At 43.2% G+C, this 17,474-nt stretch overlaps 1 protein-coding gene across 2 annotated transcripts in view; it reads right to left on the reverse strand.

Moving 5' to 3' along the window:
* Window positions 1-890: 890 nt before the first annotated feature.
* Window positions 891-17,474, reverse strand: part of FBLN5 (fibulin 5) — a 63,349-nt gene continuing 46,765 nt past the window's right edge. For both annotated transcript variants that reach the window (XM_054026755.1, XM_054026753.1), the window contains exons 7-11: window positions 16,709-16,828; window positions 13,177-13,299; window positions 6,653-6,779; window positions 4,389-4,584; window positions 891-1,414 (exon numbers count right to left, since the gene is read on the reverse strand). In XM_054026755.1, coding sequence (XP_053882730.1) covers window positions 1,253-1,414; window positions 4,389-4,584; window positions 6,653-6,779; window positions 13,177-13,299; window positions 16,709-16,828 — 728 coding nt within the window. In that variant the 3' untranslated portion in view covers window positions 891-1,252. The remainder of the gene's footprint in view (window positions 1,415-4,388; window positions 4,585-6,652; window positions 6,780-13,176; window positions 13,300-16,708; window positions 16,829-17,474) is intronic.

Below are 17,474 nucleotides of genomic sequence, written 5' to 3' on the forward strand. Positions count from 1 at the left end.
TTAGCCAATGGAAACAATCTGGAAACATAGTAAATAGTCAACGGGAGAAAAACTTACAAAAAACACATCAGGGTGAAATCCTGACCCATTGAAGTCAATGGAAAACTCCCCTTGATTTCAACCAGGCCAAGATTTTATCCCACAACTTTAAAAATTCATCTTCTAATTTTTCCCCAAAAACTTTTCAGAAAAATTCTATTCTGGGAAGAGCTTTGGCATATGTAATTTTAGGGGGATTATTTTCTTTTGGAGGAAATTGGGTTTAGCAAAATTGAATATTGGGGTTACAATGGGAAATTAGCTCTGGCCATAACCACAGAACTAGCACAGGCACTTCATAATCTTTGCTAATTATGCACAATCATTAAAGTATGCAAAGCAGTTGAACACTCAGGACCTGACTCTCAGTTATGCTAAGGCCCCTTTATACTGTTCTGGCAGCATACGTTTATACGCATGCTGCCTTGGTGGTATAAAGGGTAGGGCCTTGGTGAAAATAAGGATCAGGCCCTAATTATTTTAAAATACACAATCCAGTGATAGACCTCTTTGAACTCAATTATGTAGGAATATTTAATACAGTGAGGAACCCACGCAGGTGACACTTTGTTAAAAAGGAGGGCTTATAGATCCAGCAAGCATAGTACAACATGTATTTTAGAAGGAACTTACAATGACTCAGCTAAAAAGTACGGTCAAAAAGGACAGATGGAACGAAGACAAATGTAGGGACAACTGAGACAGACTGTATGACTGACAATTCCAGAAACAACTGGCAATGGTAGTTAGCGCTTCTCAGATTCCACTTTTGGACAGGTGAATTTTTTGTTTGTTTGCCTTCCTTTTAAAATAAAAAAAGCAAAATAGCAAAAGCCAGCTTTTTCCTCAGTTTGTTTGGTGCCTTTGCTAAGCAGTGTTGCAGTTACAGAGGTGGGGAGGTTCACAGTCTTTGGAGCATAAAATCACACCCTAGAAAAGTTTTTAAAATCAACAAGAAAAAAAAGGTTCTTAAAACATATAATCACATATAAAATCATACGGGATCTGCTGACAATACATGTTCAGATGTCTGCATCCTGGAAAGGATTGTATATGAAGAGGCTTCTCTCATCAGATGGCGTAGGCCGTTGTGTCTGTGGCAACACTGGTTAGGTTTTGAGCTGCTATATTTTTTTGAGGAAAAAGATCTGCAGAAAGGAGATAATGTCTTTTTGTTGTTGCTTTTAATGTTTAAAGGGAATGTACTGAGGGTTTAGAACGGGTACTGTGATACGTATATCCTCAGCCGGATGACAGAGCTCCCTCTGAAGTTGATGACAGTGTTGACTGTGATCATTTCCAAGTCCAATTGAATGGTACGTGGCCCTTTCACAGGACGGGTCATCACTAGAGTTGCACTGATAGGTCCTGTTTGCTGTGTGCAAAACAGAGAGAGAAGCAGGTGAGATTTCCAAAGATGATACATGAAGTTTATGATCTTAGAGTATACCACTTAATGTTTGAGTGTCTAACATCTCAGAACGATGCTTCCTTAGCCTTTCCATCCATTTTGCTGAGGTGGGCAAGTGTCATTATTCCTCTTTGATAGATGGAAAGATTTGGGCACAGAGTAGTTAAGTGTACAAAGGTCAGGCAGTAAGTCAATGGTACAGCTGGGAATTAAAGCCAGGTTTCCTGACCCCTAGTTTAGTGCCCTATACATTGTACCTCATTGACTTGGTGAGCACATGGGTGGGACACCTCCAGAGGAAACCCAGGTACTGGTGATTCAATAGGTCTCACTATTTTCTCTAAAGGTATGTACAGAGCAATGGAGGTGTGATCATAGTGCGGATAGGCATACCTGTGCTAACTTTAATTTAGCTAATATGGGTAACAATAGTAGTGAAGATGTGGCAGCCTGGGCTTCAGTGGGGCTAGTACAAGCCCATGTACAAGCCATTGGGGACCGTGGGCACATATTTGGGTTGCTAACCTGTGATGAAGTCTGTGCTGCCTTGTCTCCTCTCTCATAGTTACACGTGAGCTAGATCTACACTAGCTTTAATCACCCTTCATTTGCTGTGTAGACATGCCCTGCTCTAGCATAGTGGTAGAGGACACTGTGCTGCTGTGGTTGCTGTATTTTGACTGATGGATAAAACAGAGGTAATTAAAGACCCATGTCACTCACTGTAAATTCTTAAACAGACAATTACATTCTGCCTGCCTAAATATCTCCTACAGTCCACTTTCAATTAGAAAAGGTGCTTTGCATTTCCTGTGTTGAACTGTTGTGTATTTACATGAACTGTTGAGAGCTACTGCACTTCATCCCAGAGATGGCTGCATTTCAATGGTATAGGAAGTGTCACTTTGTATAGTTTTATCAGTTTGTAAAGCATGTGGGGATCCTTGCAGATGAAAGTTGTTATTGTACATATAAATCCATCGTTATTATCTGGAGGAAAAAGCAAGAACATGGATTCAAGAGGTGCTGGCATGTTGGGCCAGATATTCTTTTCCGGTTTCCAGTAGTTCTTAAGCTTCATTAAGTTTATTTTGGTTTGATGCAGAAATTTTTTTATCCATTTAAAGAGACAATGTGGAGTGGTTTTAAGTTCCAAAATTTAGCCTTTATTTAAAAATAATATATTACAAAAACTTCATATGTCTAGAAAACTGTTCATGAATATTTGTCCAGTTTCAGTGGAAAGAGGGTTGGTTTTTCATTTGCATAAATATGTGTTGCAAAATCGGACCCTTTGGAGAGACTCCTTTAAATGTATTATACACAAAAGTGAAAGCAATGCTGGGATTGTGGGTCAGATTTTCAGATGTGCTCATCAGTCATAATAAACTCATCCCTCAAGCACTTCTGAAAATCTGGCTCTCATTTAGGTACCTAAATGGGAGGTGAATGCTTGATAATCTAGCCAGAATGGTTGGGTCTCAGCACTTGAAAATCTGGTCCTGTGTTGCTAAATAGAGCAGCAAATCCCCAGTCAGCAGATCATCACACACACAGCCTGGGACCTGTTTTACTGAGAGACATAATGTTAGCCAGAGCACTTTGGTTAGCTCCTGCTAGGTTTTGAAAAAGTACCAGAGATGGGCAGCATGGGCTTAAGTTTAACAACCCACCTGACTGATGGCACTTTTAACAATACAGCAGTATCTGCCCACCCCACCCTCATCCCCCACATCTACAACCTCTCGTTTTTATTTTTTTCCAAAACAAAGGAAAAGGCACCACCTGCTGGTTATAACCTAGACACTCTGGGAATATTCTGTTACCAGTTAAAGGAAAACATGTCCAATAAAAGAAAGGCCTTGGGTACTTTCTGGGATAAATGAAAGAAAGGAATCAGATTTGAACAATGGAATTTGTCTGCAAACCCCAGACAACTGACTGATCAGTCCAGATAGGTGAAAAAATCTGGGACAATAAAACTTTGCAACAGCAAAATGCTGCTAACAGGATGGAAATGATTATCTCTGGAACTGCCTGGAACCTTAAGACAAAGCTGATGCCATTTTAAAGTTCAGAACCCGACGCTACCATGAAGAATGTGAACTGGGAAATGCCAGAATCTGTTCTAATATAATTTCCTATGATGTGCTGAAAGTGTCATTACATGTATTCCAATGAATGGCACTTGATTTGACTATCAGGGTCAGATTCTACTTGTGGTTACTATCCAAGCTTCTGATACTCCTTGTTCTAAGAATGTCAGCTGTCCAATAACTATCCAATGGAGGGGGTGGGGGAAGAGAGGTCAGCTGCAAATTTTGTGGAAAATTTGGACTTTTTATTAAAAATCCAAAACCCTGCAAACTGAAATTTTTTCAGTTTTTAGCCAAAAACGTTTGTGTTTTGACTGAACATTTTGGGGTTTGGATTTTCAGTTTCCTGGTGAAAAATCGAGAAGTCTTGAAGAAAACAGACACTCTCTGCAAAACTTTCTTTTAATAGAAAAAACAGTTTTTCAGTTAAAAAAAAACCCGACAACATTTTAAACCAGCCTCCCTCCTCAGCTATTTCAAGACGTGAGGTCCCAGATCTCACTGAGCCGTATTGCCATGTGTGGAATAGCACAAGTGGGGCATGCTGGACCAGTCTGGTGAATTCCCTACACTGCCATTATAGAGTATCTTTCCCTAGGATATGTCCCCTTCCTACAGAACCAGCATCCACAGCCTTTCAGGGTTTGAGCAGCCCGCTGTGATTATGGACCAGTACATTACACTGCATGGCTATGGATGTAGTATGACAGACACACATCTGCCCCTATGAGAGAGCTTGTGCTGAAATTTTAAATAGTATACATTAAAAACATAGTACAGCTGTCAGAGAAGGATGTGGCAAACTATAAGATACTGGTAGGACTCTATACAGACTTACTCACCCGCATGTAGAATTCTCTGCCCTCGTTCCCTGATTTGATTTGGAAGATGTAATAGGCACCAGGGAAGCGAGTTGTTGCTTGCATTTGGAAGATGTCAGAAGGCACAGACCGCCCTGACATGATGTCCATGTCTCTATATAGGATGGTGAATGGTTGATCTCTGCAACCGGGGTTTTCAGCTGGACACATACAGCGACTAATGTGGACAAAATTATCATCAGTATTGAGCCAATTCTGCAACACCTAATTCACTACCTGTTGCTATGAAAGCAAAAAATAATGGAGTACAAAACTTAACTGGCTTAAAGAACCAATGTAACTTTCATTTCCTTTGCTTGCATTCAGAGCTCTCCATGGTTCCACCCCCATCCTGCCTATATCTCTGCCTTCATCTTCCTCCTGCTCTCTGGGCTCTGCCAAAACTGCTCTTCATACTGCAACTTTTGTCTCCTTTGATCACTCAAGAATTTGGATTTTCTTTTCTGGCAGCTCTGCAGCTGTGGCCTCCCAATGCACCACTGTCCTGGTAGGAATTTAGCCTATAAATTCTTCAGGGTAGGGACCCGTTAATTATTGGCCCAGCTCACTTACGGTGCAGAACCATGAACATCAATGGGGCTATATAAATAATTACATTACTTTTTTTGACAGGTTGTGTGTCCAACACCTTTCGGGTACACGCCATAGATTAAATATAGCCAGAAAATAAATCTAAAGACTGCCCAGAGCCACAAAGTCCAATTCTTCCAAAGCCTGGGTCTGGAGTTTTGGTTCAGGCACATCTCTAATTAAATCAGACAGTTCACAATGAAGATCTAAATAGCCCCCTCTCTTTATTACACACACCAACCATAATCCATAAACCCATGGATGGTCCGAACTTGAGCAAATACTTGACCAAAGAGATGTCTTGTACTGACGGCTAATAAAGGTAAATTTTGTTATCAATGTTATGTTCTAATGCTCCCTGCTGGCCTTAAACTCTGTGAATATTAAAAGACCCAGCAACTTGCTTTCCTTTGATCACACTAAGTCCCATTGTTCAGGCTGATGACATTACCCTAACTGCTTCCTAGAATCTCTCATCTTCCCTCTATTTAAGTAATGCTAATTTCCTTCCTTCTAAAGTAAAATCGGAGTCTGCATATAGATTTTAGAGCACTTTAAAATATGGCTCTTAAAACCAGAATTTTGATCTTGGGGCAAAACTCCCAAAAGAAGCCCGTGCAGAATGCACGTAAAGAGCAAGAAATGTGCACAAGCCACATTTGCTGAAAGTGCTCAGACTCTCAGTGCATCAGTGTTGCTCAGGTTCAGCGACCAGAGCATGTCACCTTGAGCCACCCAGTTACTATAACTGGTGATAATAGATTGGCTGGAAACCCTTTGGATGTTAACAGAGCCCTAGTCTTGTTGCACGTCTTTTGTTTTCTTTGGCTTCAGTTATTGACATACCATCTGGAGTTTTAAGCTTAATATTGAGTAACTTGGCAAGGGGCTGCAGGTGCCATACGCTGATTGAAATAAATCCCAAGTGACTGAGATAAGACTGGGGAGAATTTCAGCCATAATTTGACTCACAAGTGTGTGCAAAAAAACGTTAGAGCCACCATGTGATTTTGTAAGATGCTGGGGCTTTTAGCAGGGGGACTGTATCTTGGGAACATCCTGCTCAAAGGACCTCACCTGTGGACCACTAACAGTACCTAGGACCCCCATGAAGCAAAGTACATTTCAAGACAAAGTCAGTCAGCATGTGGATTTTACAACTCTTAGAAGAGTCATCTTTTAAATGGTAAGTGACTCAATCTTAACTCTAGCAGAGCTGCCACTCCTCTATAGTACAGTGTGTTATGCTTTCAAAGCTCTGTACAAACATTAACTAGTTAATCCTCACAACCCCCTGGATTGGGTAGGTAAGGAAGTACTATTATTAACAAATAGATTGTGTTTGATCAAGTATAATTAAAGGCAGGTGACAATGGAGTAACTAACTTTCTTTTGTTGCATTATAACCATTATGGTCTTCTCTGCTGCACTCATTTTGGTTGAGGGCTTTTCCAGCTTAACTTCCCACACAACTGAATCTCCTACCACCTGGCAAGTAATTGCAATTTATCATTTTTATAAAGCTTACTAATAGTAAATGCAACAATAGTGTCTGTATAGCACTTTAGATGTACTTTGCTGTCATGTTGCAGAAGTGCAATTTATTTGCCTCAAGCAGATTTACTGCCCTCCACTTCTATGGGTCTGCTACTCACTTGTCATTGATCTGGATATAAGGATCCTCACACTTTACTGGGTCTAGACATTTGTATCCTCCTTGGATATTGAAACAGGTTTGCTGTGTAGTACAAGTGAAGTTTCTAGTCTCACATTCATTGATATCTGAAACACAAAAATGAGAGGGAGGATAATACAAGGAAAACTCTACAAGATGCCACCCTTGTAAAGTGTGGCCTAGTGGATGGAGCACTGAACTGGGACTCAGGAGACCTGGCTCTGCCACTGACCTGCTGGATGACCTTGGGCAAGTCATTTCCCCCCTCTGGGCCTCAGTTTCCCCCATCTGTAAAATGGGGACTATGACACTGACTTCCTTTATAAAGCACTTTGAGATCTATGGATGAAAACAGCTATATAATAGCTAGATATCATTTATTATTTGTATTTTATTATAATAAAGCAACCTCCCCTATTAAGAGATTGCACCAAAGTATCACCAAACAAAGTACAACCCTGCTCCATCTGGGATGGATTACTAGCCTTGTAGTAACTTGAGCTCTTGCGATGTGTTATCCCTATGAGTAGTGCTATTTAGATTGTGCATGCGCCCAGGACCAGAGATTTTTCACTAGCAGAGTCTGGGCCATGTGTGCATAAAAGGCACTGCCAGATCACGGCCATCTTAGTTCCGTCTCTACCATCAGTGTCAGGTAGGGGGAGGCCAGGCAGCAGAGAAGGAGTGTTGGTAGTGCACTGCGCAGCTCAAAGAACTCAAGTTACTACAAGGTAAGTAACCCATCCTTCTTCTTCAAGTGGCTGTCCCTATGTGTCATGCACTTCAGATGATTCACAAGCAGTGTCTGTTTCAAGGAGCTGTCTGCCTGGAGTCTTATGACACAGCAGATTGCAGAGCTGCCCTGCCCAAAGAGACAGTAGAAGCAGCTGCTTGCACCAGTGCATATTGTCTAGTGAAGGTGTGAATGGAATTCCAAGTTGCTACTCTGCACATGTCAGCAATAGGAACGTTTCTAAAGAAAGCTACCGATGCTGCCTTAGCTCAAGTTGAGGGAGTTCATATGCTGCCCTCAAGGGACATATTGTTCAACTTGTCCCAGAATAGGTGCTGGGGGGGAGGCGGGTGGTGGCCCGGGACCCCCACTGGTGCTGGGAAGGCATGGTCTGGGATCCCCACAAGTGCTGGGAGCAGGGGAGGATAGGTGACAGCGCGCAGCCCGGGACCCCCGCTGGTGCTGGAGGGGAGGGTTGGTAGGGCTGGCAGGTTCCCTACCCAGCTCCGACCGGCATGTCCTGGCAGCTCCTGGGGGGCTCCATGCGCTGCTTCCGCCACAAGTGCCAGCTCCACAGCTCCCATTGGCTGGGAATCACAGCCAATGAGAGCTGTGAGGGCGGCACCTGCAGGTGTGGGCAGCACGCGGAGCCTCCCTGGACGCTCCGCCTAGGAGCTGCAGGAACATACTGGTGGGAGCCGGGGAGCCCCCCAAGGTAAGCACCGCGCCACGCACCCCAATCTCCAGCCCCAGCCCTGAACCCAAACTGCTACTGCTGGCCCAGAGGCTGCCTGGCTTGGGCAGCCTGAGCCAGCACCGGCTGCTGCAGAAATCACAGAGGTCACAAAGTCACGGAATCCATCACTTCCGTGACCTCCGAGACAGACACACAGGCTTACACATAAGTACTTGTGGCCATATGACTCAACAGTGATGAGCAGGATTTGTCTGGATGTTCTGGGGCGCAAACAGATCTGCGGTATGAGCCTGGTGATGGAGAGGAAATGGTCATTTGGTAAGTATGCCCTGGTTGTAACCGCATCCAGCCTGACCCTGATAAGCTCTATCGACTGTGAGGGTTGCAGGGTGGACTTCTCCAGGTTCACTCTGAGGCCCAGCCTCTCAGACAGATGTAGAAGCATGGCAGTTGCTTCTCATGTTTCCCTGTAAGATTGTCCTTTCAGGAGCCAGTCATCTAAGTAAGGGTAAACTGTCATTCCTTGCAGATGAAAGTGAGCTGCTACTAGTGAAGGTACCTTGGTGAAAACTCTAGGTTCTATCAAGATCCCAAAGGGGAGATCTCTGGTAGTGGTGTTGACTGGCCACAAATCTCAGGAATCTGCACTGGGCTGGATGAATGTCTGTATGGATGCAGGCATCTTTGAGACCGACGGGCATGAACCAGTTGTCTGGATCTAGCACCAGGAAAAGGGACAATAGTGTCACCATTCTGAATTTTAGGTGGTGGATGAACTTGTTCATTCCCTGAGGTCCAGAGTGGGTCCCTATCCCCCAGTTTTCTTGGGAATGAGGAAATACCTTGAGCAGACAATCCCCTTCTCCTTGCTGTTGGAGATATTAGTTCTATTGCCTCCAGTTCAAGGTGTGACAATCTCCTGCAGAAGAATGTGCTTGTGCTTTATGTTGATGATGTGGGAAGGTCCAAAGTCTGACAGTCCATGTTTTTGTGAGAATATGCTTGAAAGAGGACAGGGAGGGCAATCGGGGAGGAAAGAGAACTAAATAGTGAATCCCAAGGAGACAACCTCTAGGACCCATCTGTCCATTGTGATTTCTGTCCAGGCAGATAGTGGGAAAGTCAGCCTCCAAAGAGAGGGAAAGATCTGAGAGGTTGCGCAGATCTGGAGGGACAGTTAGTGTCTGGCTTTTGCAGGTCCTGTCAAAATACCAGTCTAGATGGTGGAAGATAGTTGACCTTGGGCACCCTTTTTGTGTGTCCCCTGCTGCTTGTGTGGTGGTTCATACTCCCACTAGTGATAAAAGGCAGGTGGGGTTGGTCATCAGAATTGTGGCTCACTGGGTTTCTTCTTCACTGCACATGTAAATACCCAGCAATCAAAGTGTGGCTCTGGGGTCTTTCAACAAACTGAGAGACTCATCTGTCTTAGCACTGAATAGAGTGTCACACTCAAATGGAAGATGCTTCAGCATTATTTGAACTTCCTTTGGGATTCCCGAGGAGAGCATGATGAGTGTCTCATCATGGCAATAGTGGCATGAATCTCTCCACCATGTCCGCTGCGTCTAAGGTCATCTGGAGTGCCGATCTTTTTACCAGCTCTCCTTCATCAAGTAGGGTCTGGAAGTGGTCTCTAATATCCTGAAGCACCATAAGCTGGTCAGCTTGTCATAAATAGTAAAATCATATTTGACCATCAGAGCTTGGCACTTTGAGACTTGGAATTGCAAAGAGGCCAAGGAATGTGCCTTTCTGCCAAAGAGGTCAAGCCTCTTTGCTTCTTTCTCATGCAGCATTGACTAAGCCTGTCTCTGTCGATTATGCTCAGTGGCTGTTGAAACTACCAACAATTTGGGAGGCCAGTGAGAAAATAACTACTGTGACCCTTTTGCAGGTACTAAATACCGCTCCTCAGCCTGTTTGGACACTGGTGGGATTGTGGTGGTTGTCTGCCAGAGAGTCCTGGAGGATTCGAGGATTGCATCATTAATAGGGAGCACCACTGCTCCGGTCCAATCCATGCAAAATGTCTAGCAGTTTGCGTGGTGCTTCCTGGACAGGCCACTCTCGAGTAAGTCTTGGAAGGCCTTTGTATAATTGGGGTGTATAGGGGAAACTGTAATCACAGCATCATCTGGGGAAGAGGACGACAAGGTTACAGGCACAAAATCCTCCTTATGATGCTCTTCATCCTCCTGCTGCTGGAGTTGAGGCTCTTGAGGAGGCTAAGGAGGCACTTCCTCCACCCTGGGATCCCTTATCTCTTTGGGTCCCTTGTGTCTTAAGGTGGGTATATTGTATGATGGTCCCAGAAGAGCCTCGAGACTCAATACCATTACTGCGCAACTTTGTAGCCCCTCAATAATGGCGCTGAGGTGCTGGGTACCAGTGAGTATATGGGGGAGAGGGTATCCTCTAGTAGAAGAGTAGTGAGATAGTGTGGAGACTCAATATTTTATCAGGGCTCAATGCTCTTTAGGAGTCCTTAGGGACATAGTCTGGGACAGGTGTCTACTGTAGTCCTCTTCTGACTTTGAGGATTCTGACCTCAGATCCAGAAAGGGAGGCTCTTCATATTGCAGGAGGTGGGAGTGATCTGCCTTTACTCATTGATGGTATCGGAGACAGTCTGCCTCAACCCAACTTGTTGGTGGGGATTGGAAAGTGGTACCACAGAGATATTGGCACCAGTTGAAGTCTTGGTGCAACGTATTGAGATCTGGAAAGGAGGAGTGACTCCAGTTCTAGGAATAGCAGAAGATTTTCTGGAATCAGAAAGCCAGACAGAGTTGATGGGGATGTCTCCACAGCTCAGATCACTAAAGTAGAAGTCACTAAATTTGACGGTACCAACGAGGGTTTCGGTGTTGAAGAAGCAGTCCCTAATACTGGAAAGTGCTGCAGTTTTGCCCTTTGAAGAAGTCCCAGTCTGTTCCTTCTCAGTATTGTATGGTCCTGCTCTGAAGTAGAAATCTCCCAGTGACTTGGAATGAGCCAGGGACTTCTGCCTCTTCTTAGATTTGAATGGGGAATCTTCCCTCTTGTCCTTATGAACGCACTTGCGTCTCCCTTCCCTGCTCTCCTGAGCCTTTCTGAGCTGGTGAGGGGTGGAGGTCTTGGAACTGCCCAGAGACCGAAGAAGAGGAGCCAATCCTACCTTCTTCAGGTTGATGTACAGGGGCATACTCCTTAGTTTCATGTACCCCTCAAAGAGGAACTTTTGGAGCTGAAACTCCCTGGACTGCTTTTTCCTACACAGAAACAACCTGCAGATACCACAGGGGCATACTGGAAGGGACATTGGCTTCCCCCAGGAAGTACAGACAAATATTGTGATAGTCCATGACCAGGAAGGGCTTGGGGCATGTATTGAAATTTTTTAAACCAGGGATTCGTGGCATACTCCCCACAACCATTGGGTGGTTGGGTGTGGGTACGAGTATGTATACAGCAATGACTTCCCACATTGGAAAACGTTTCCAAAAATAGGGAACTAGACCCCTAAATCTATCGCTTAACTATACTATAAAACTAGCTAACTATGAAAATTCTTATAACTTTGAAAACTATTTAAAGAGAGAATCTGAAGAAGTCAGCATGACACTGATGCTCCATCCTAGCCTACAAGCAGTAAAAAGGAACTAAGAGGTAACAAACTAAGAGATAAGAGGGTGGCAGTCTAGCAGCCCCTCTCATCTCTTTGGGGTGGCACACAAGGAGAGTGGGGATGAATACGTAGACCACACAGCCACTGCTAAAGACCATTCCCCAGTCACAGGTACACAGAGTTCATGCCCAACCTGAAGTGCACTACACAGAGGGACAATCACTCTAAGGAGAACCATTTTTTCATCAGTCCCTCTTTTAAGCCAGGTTTCATTATATTATTAATAGTTTATTTCTCAGTTTCTGGGAGAGCCCTCACAGTGATAGGCACTGCACAAATATAAAAGGAGTCATGGCCCCTGCCCCAAAGAGCTCACAGTCTTAAAAGTTAAACAGACAAAGGGGAGGGGAGGGGAGCATAATGTGCCCAGATACCAATAATGCAAAGTTTTCTGGGAGAATTGTTGGACATACACGGTCCCCATTTGCCCCTCAACCTTGCCCTTATTAGCAAGCTAATAAATGAAACATTCAGAACACAGGGCACTGATCCAGTGTTATTCAGCATGGGGCCAGGTACACTCTGCTATTGGAAGTGCCATTTGGGGGGGATGAAGGGTTTGGGCATTAAAAAATTCAAACCACACCTGACTCCATGAATGCTGCTACTGAGATGATTAAAAAATATATCCGTATTGATGAACCCTGCATAACATCTCAACCCTGCAGGATTTCTTTTTCAGTGAATTTATAGAGGGTGGACATTAAAGAAAGAGCAGACTGCTCCTATGCTCACAGCCAGCTTAAAACTGGTTGAGAAGCCGCAGACAGAAAGCTGTATTGAAAGGGAAAAGCGAGTTCAGCAGCTATGGTACAACCACGGCTACAGCTTAATGCAGAACATACAGAACAATACATGGAGATACAATAAAAAAGAAAATGCCCCGGGCACAGTCATGGAAGTCAGTTGCTATCTCTTTCTGATCCTATAGTGCAGGACACACCCATAGATGCAGGGACCAGTGCTCTAGGTTTGAGATTAGCTCTACTCAGTAATATACTTTAATGAGTTAATGGCATTTCAAAAGCTCCAGAGTAAAGTAGGGGCTCTCAGTGGACCCAATCCTCATTTCCCCCATTGGAGTCAGTAGGTGTTTTGCCACTGTCTTCAGGGGGAGCAAAACTGGACCATTAGGTACCTTTCTGTGCAACCCTTACTCACAATAGCAAGCACTTACTCATGCAAATAACTCCATTGATCTCAATGGGATCACTCATGGGAGTAAGCACTCACCAGCATAGCTGCACAATGCACCCCCTCAGAATATTTCCAACTTTTTGCAATGCTTAGATCAAGCAAACATCTCAAGTCTTGATTCTCAATTAATCAACTTAATTTTCCTTCCAGAACTATGAGCTATTTACTGTTTGGTTGGGTTTTAATTCATGGTTGGAATGTTCTTACCTTGGCAGCTTCTGTTATCATCAAGCAGAACATAGCCAGGGGGGCAGGAACAGTAGTAAGAACCGGGCTCATTCACACATTGGTGCTGGCAAAGGAACTCTGAGAAGCTGCACTCATCCATGTCTGCAGTGGTAGAATGAAGTTTACAGTGCTTTGTGTTAAAGTAAAAAGGACTTTCCCCTGAACAGAACTCTGTCCTAACTACAGTGCCTGTCACCACAAAAATACATAGAACTATAGATCATGGTGTTTGCTATTCAGCTAGGTTTAATAAGCCAGATTCAACTTTGATGTAAATCCACTGACTTTACTGAAGTTACACCAGGGTGAATATGGCTCATGGTAGCTAGGAATGAATGTAAATTATTACTTTACTTGAAAAAGGAAAATGATCCAATTTACTATTGTTTACTAAGCCTCACCCATGTCAAGCCAGGCCTACAACTATTAATAAATGATAATGAAACCCACTCTCAGAAGACCATCCAGTAGGCAAGCCTGTCTAAAAGTGAGACTCTACCCTGAATGAAATGTAGACTGGCACCTTTCTATTCAATATTCCTGCTCAGTGTGTGTAATCAGTCAGGCTAGCTTACTTGACTAACTGAAATAACCTTGTAGTGTTTCTCACTCTTGTTAGCCCTGCAGAGCCAACATAGCTAAGAGAGAGTGAACTGGATTTTATTCCTCTTTATGCATCATCAAGAGAATTGTTTAAGTTCCAGTCAGTTACTTGTCATTCAGGGTACAGTTTGGCCTGCAGAAGCTTTATTACTGGTGATGATGGAAGGAACTTGACTCTTAGGTCCCCAGATAACATTTTTTGTAATCGTTTTAATTTTAAACTGACGCCTGTGATCTGGGTCATGACAGACATGGAACTCCAGGGGGCCATTTTTAAATAGCTACTTTTTAGAATACAGTACCAAGGAAGAACATTCAGCCACAAGTAGCCCCGAGGCTACTAAGCCATTTTAATTCAGGGTCATCTCTACTATGCGACTGAATGTTGCAGATCATGGGAGTCAAGGTGGTGGGGTGGCCTACAATAGGTTAATCTATATTTTTAAAAATACAACCAATTTTGTTAATTCTTCTGGAAGACTATGGCAAAACTGGCTATTGCCTTCAGGAGTGCAGTTGGACTTCATCAGTGCAATTTTTTAAAGCTCTTTGCTATGTATAATCAATTCTGCTGTGTCACCAGAGTATTTACGCACCTTAGGGCCCACTCCTGCATGCTTGGTACATTCAAAGGCTCCTGTTGACTTCGGGGGGGGGGGAAAGGGGGTTGGTGGGTGAGAAACACAGGGTCAGGCCCATAATGACTTGCTGACAGTTTTCTGTGCAGCTATATAGGGGATCTAGCTCTCCTCCTGCAAGGAGCTGAGTGCCTCACTTCCCATTCATGGCACTGAAGGTGAAGGCATTCAGCACCTTTTTAGCTCTGGCACTCAGTAGCAGAAGTACACCCTCCATTAACCTGCAGGTACAAGGGGAGGATTTGGGTGTAGAGCAGAAGCTTTGCAAATAACGGAGTCTGTCCATGTCATCAATGCATCCAACTGAAATGTTACTTCACAACTTTTTAATTAAGCTTTCTCTACAGGTGAGGTAGCATTGAATTAAAAGCTAGAGAGTGAAAGGATACATTGCTCTTATTTCCTGTATTGTCAGAAAACCTGTTTCTAATTGTCCATGTGATTGGCCATTTACTTATATCTCACTTCACAGGTAGAACTACCCATGGAACATAGGTATGTTTTCGTGATCCAGATGTTACAGACCTGACCTAGCTCTAATCTAAGACATAGAAGTAAAAGGCCTCTCCTCAAACAAATGGTAATGAGTGTGTGTGTGTGTGGAGTCTTCCCTCGCAGGGAGCTGTGGGTTTGAGTTGAATAGGATTGGTCCTAGGACTGACCCTTGGGGAACACCACTAGTTACCCCCTCCATTCTGAAAATTTACCATTTATTCCTACTCTTTTTTCCCTGTCTTTTAACCAGTTCTCAATCCATGAAAGGATCTTCCCTCTTATCCCATGACAACTTAATTTACAAAGAAACAAAGGCTTGAGTCTGAGCCGCCAGTTCCTGAGTACTTATTTCCAGCTCTGACACAGACTCCCCTGAGCAAATCACTTCAGCTCTCAGTCTGGTTTCCCCAATCTTTAAAATGGGCGGGGGGGGGGGAATATATTTAACTACCTCACCAGGGTGTTGTAGGGATGAGTAAGTATCTATAAAGTGGTTTATAGAGGGAGCATGCTCGATATTGTTGTTATTAACTTCAGGCCATGAAGCTACTTTATCAACAGGGAGTGTGAAAAAACAGACACCGCTTTACATCTTGTGTAATCCTGCTAAAGCCAGAATTTGGACCAATGAGCATGTTTGAACAAGGCAGCATTTCACTGCCAGAACAAGGACATAAGAATAGAATTTTAAAGGTATTCAACATTGCGAGGTCTAAGTCCCATTTTCAAAAGGGACTTAGACATTTAGGAGACTAACTCCCACTGACGTTCACTGACACTCAGGGTCCTAAGTGCCCAACTCACTTTTGAAAATGAGACTTAGGCTCCTGAGTTACGCATTGCAGTGCTGAGCAGAATAACCCCTAAATACCTTTAAAATCTGGGCCTGAGTCCCTTTCTTTATAATTAGGCTTACAAAGAACAATGGCTTAACATACACTGCACGTCACATGTTTTTTCTCTCAAACACAGCCCTTTACATCTGTTTAGTGTAAATTAAAAAACAAATATTTTCCAGTGAGGTTTTTTCCTTCCAAGAAATATTGGCTGGATTCTCTCATTTAAACAGACTGTGGGGACACTCACAAAAGAAGTAAGCCTAACTATTCTTTTTCAATTAAGCAAAATAAAACAACAAAAGGAAAATGAGAGAGGCGAAAAGAACAATGTTGTAATAATTTTCCAATAATACTGCTACATGGTGGATGGATCGCTCCTATCTGATTAGATTCAACAGTGCTCATGAGGATGTTTCTTGTTTCTTTAAATCTGTAGCAGGCAGGAAGGGCTGGAAAATGTTTGGGAAAGTTCTGCAGTAAAGCAGGGCAAGAGAGATAACATGTGTTTAAGTACCTGTTGAATTAAAGTAAGCTATTTGCTGTATCAGGGCAAGAGTAGATTTTGGAATAATGCTACTTTTATTTATGCCAATAAAGTTCCTTGGTGAGTGTTAGAAGAAAGCAACTCTTTTCTGTGGTTCTTTACCATTGTCACAGAACAGTTCTAATGTTTAATCTATTTCTTTAAAACCATTATGAGAAAAAAACAAACACCACCATTGATTTTTGTGTGGTTTCTTGCTTTTACCCTCCTGTTTAACTGAAATTAGGAAGAGATGAATTGCTCTACTGGATTGGATAGGTAGATATATCCTACTTCTAACAGTGGACCAGATTTGAAACTTCAGAGGAAGGCACATAAAAAATAATACATTACAACAAATGATTTAAATACAGTTAACCCCCTCCCCGCACCCAATCACTGAAGACAGTTACCGCTGCAGCTAATTCCATCAGCTTCCAGTTCATAGCCAGGATCACAGCGACAGAGAAAAGAGCCATATGTGTTGACGCAGTTTTGCACGCAAGGGTTCTGGGTTGTACATTCATTCACATCTACGGGAAACCAATACTCAGTTTATCAATGACTTCTCCCAAGGCACTGCATCTAATTAATTATTATTACAATCAAACATTAGAAAGGACTTAATAGTACAGGCACAGCAGTTTTGTTTGGTTCTCTTGCAAAGGTTTGACTCAGTTTGTATTGTTATTGGTATTTAAGGCTGATGAATTGTAATGAAAAAAGTGGTTGGAAACACAGGCCATGCTGTATGTAAAGCAATTGGGAACATCTTCCCTAATGCTGTTGCTGAGGCACTAGATAGCATTGAATATGAGATCAGAGATCTCATATTTAACAAGTCTGCCAGCTCTTGAATCTACCCCTAGTGAGGGAAGAGGGTCACTTACAACCGAGACTTCTTGGAGAAAAAGCTGCTTGAACTGTCTAAGATCAGAAAATAACAAGAAAGACTGGGATAAACTATTTACTGCAGATGCTTCCTTGTTTATCTAGTAATTATAAGAGTCTCCGACTGATTTAATCTGAGCAAGACCAGGCCAAAAGCAGCAGGATAAATCTAGGGAATGCTGATGTAATGAGGAAATGATCCTTATAGAATACTGTGGCTACCATAAAGTAAAGACTTTCCTTTTAGGAAACTTGCAACTCCTGGAGTGTCTTTATCCCATTAACGCT

This window comes from Malaclemys terrapin, chromosome 4 (assembly GCF_027887155.1).
Source record: "Malaclemys terrapin pileata isolate rMalTer1 chromosome 4, rMalTer1.hap1, whole genome shotgun sequence".
NCBI lineage: Eukaryota > Metazoa > Chordata > Testudines > Emydidae > Malaclemys > Malaclemys terrapin.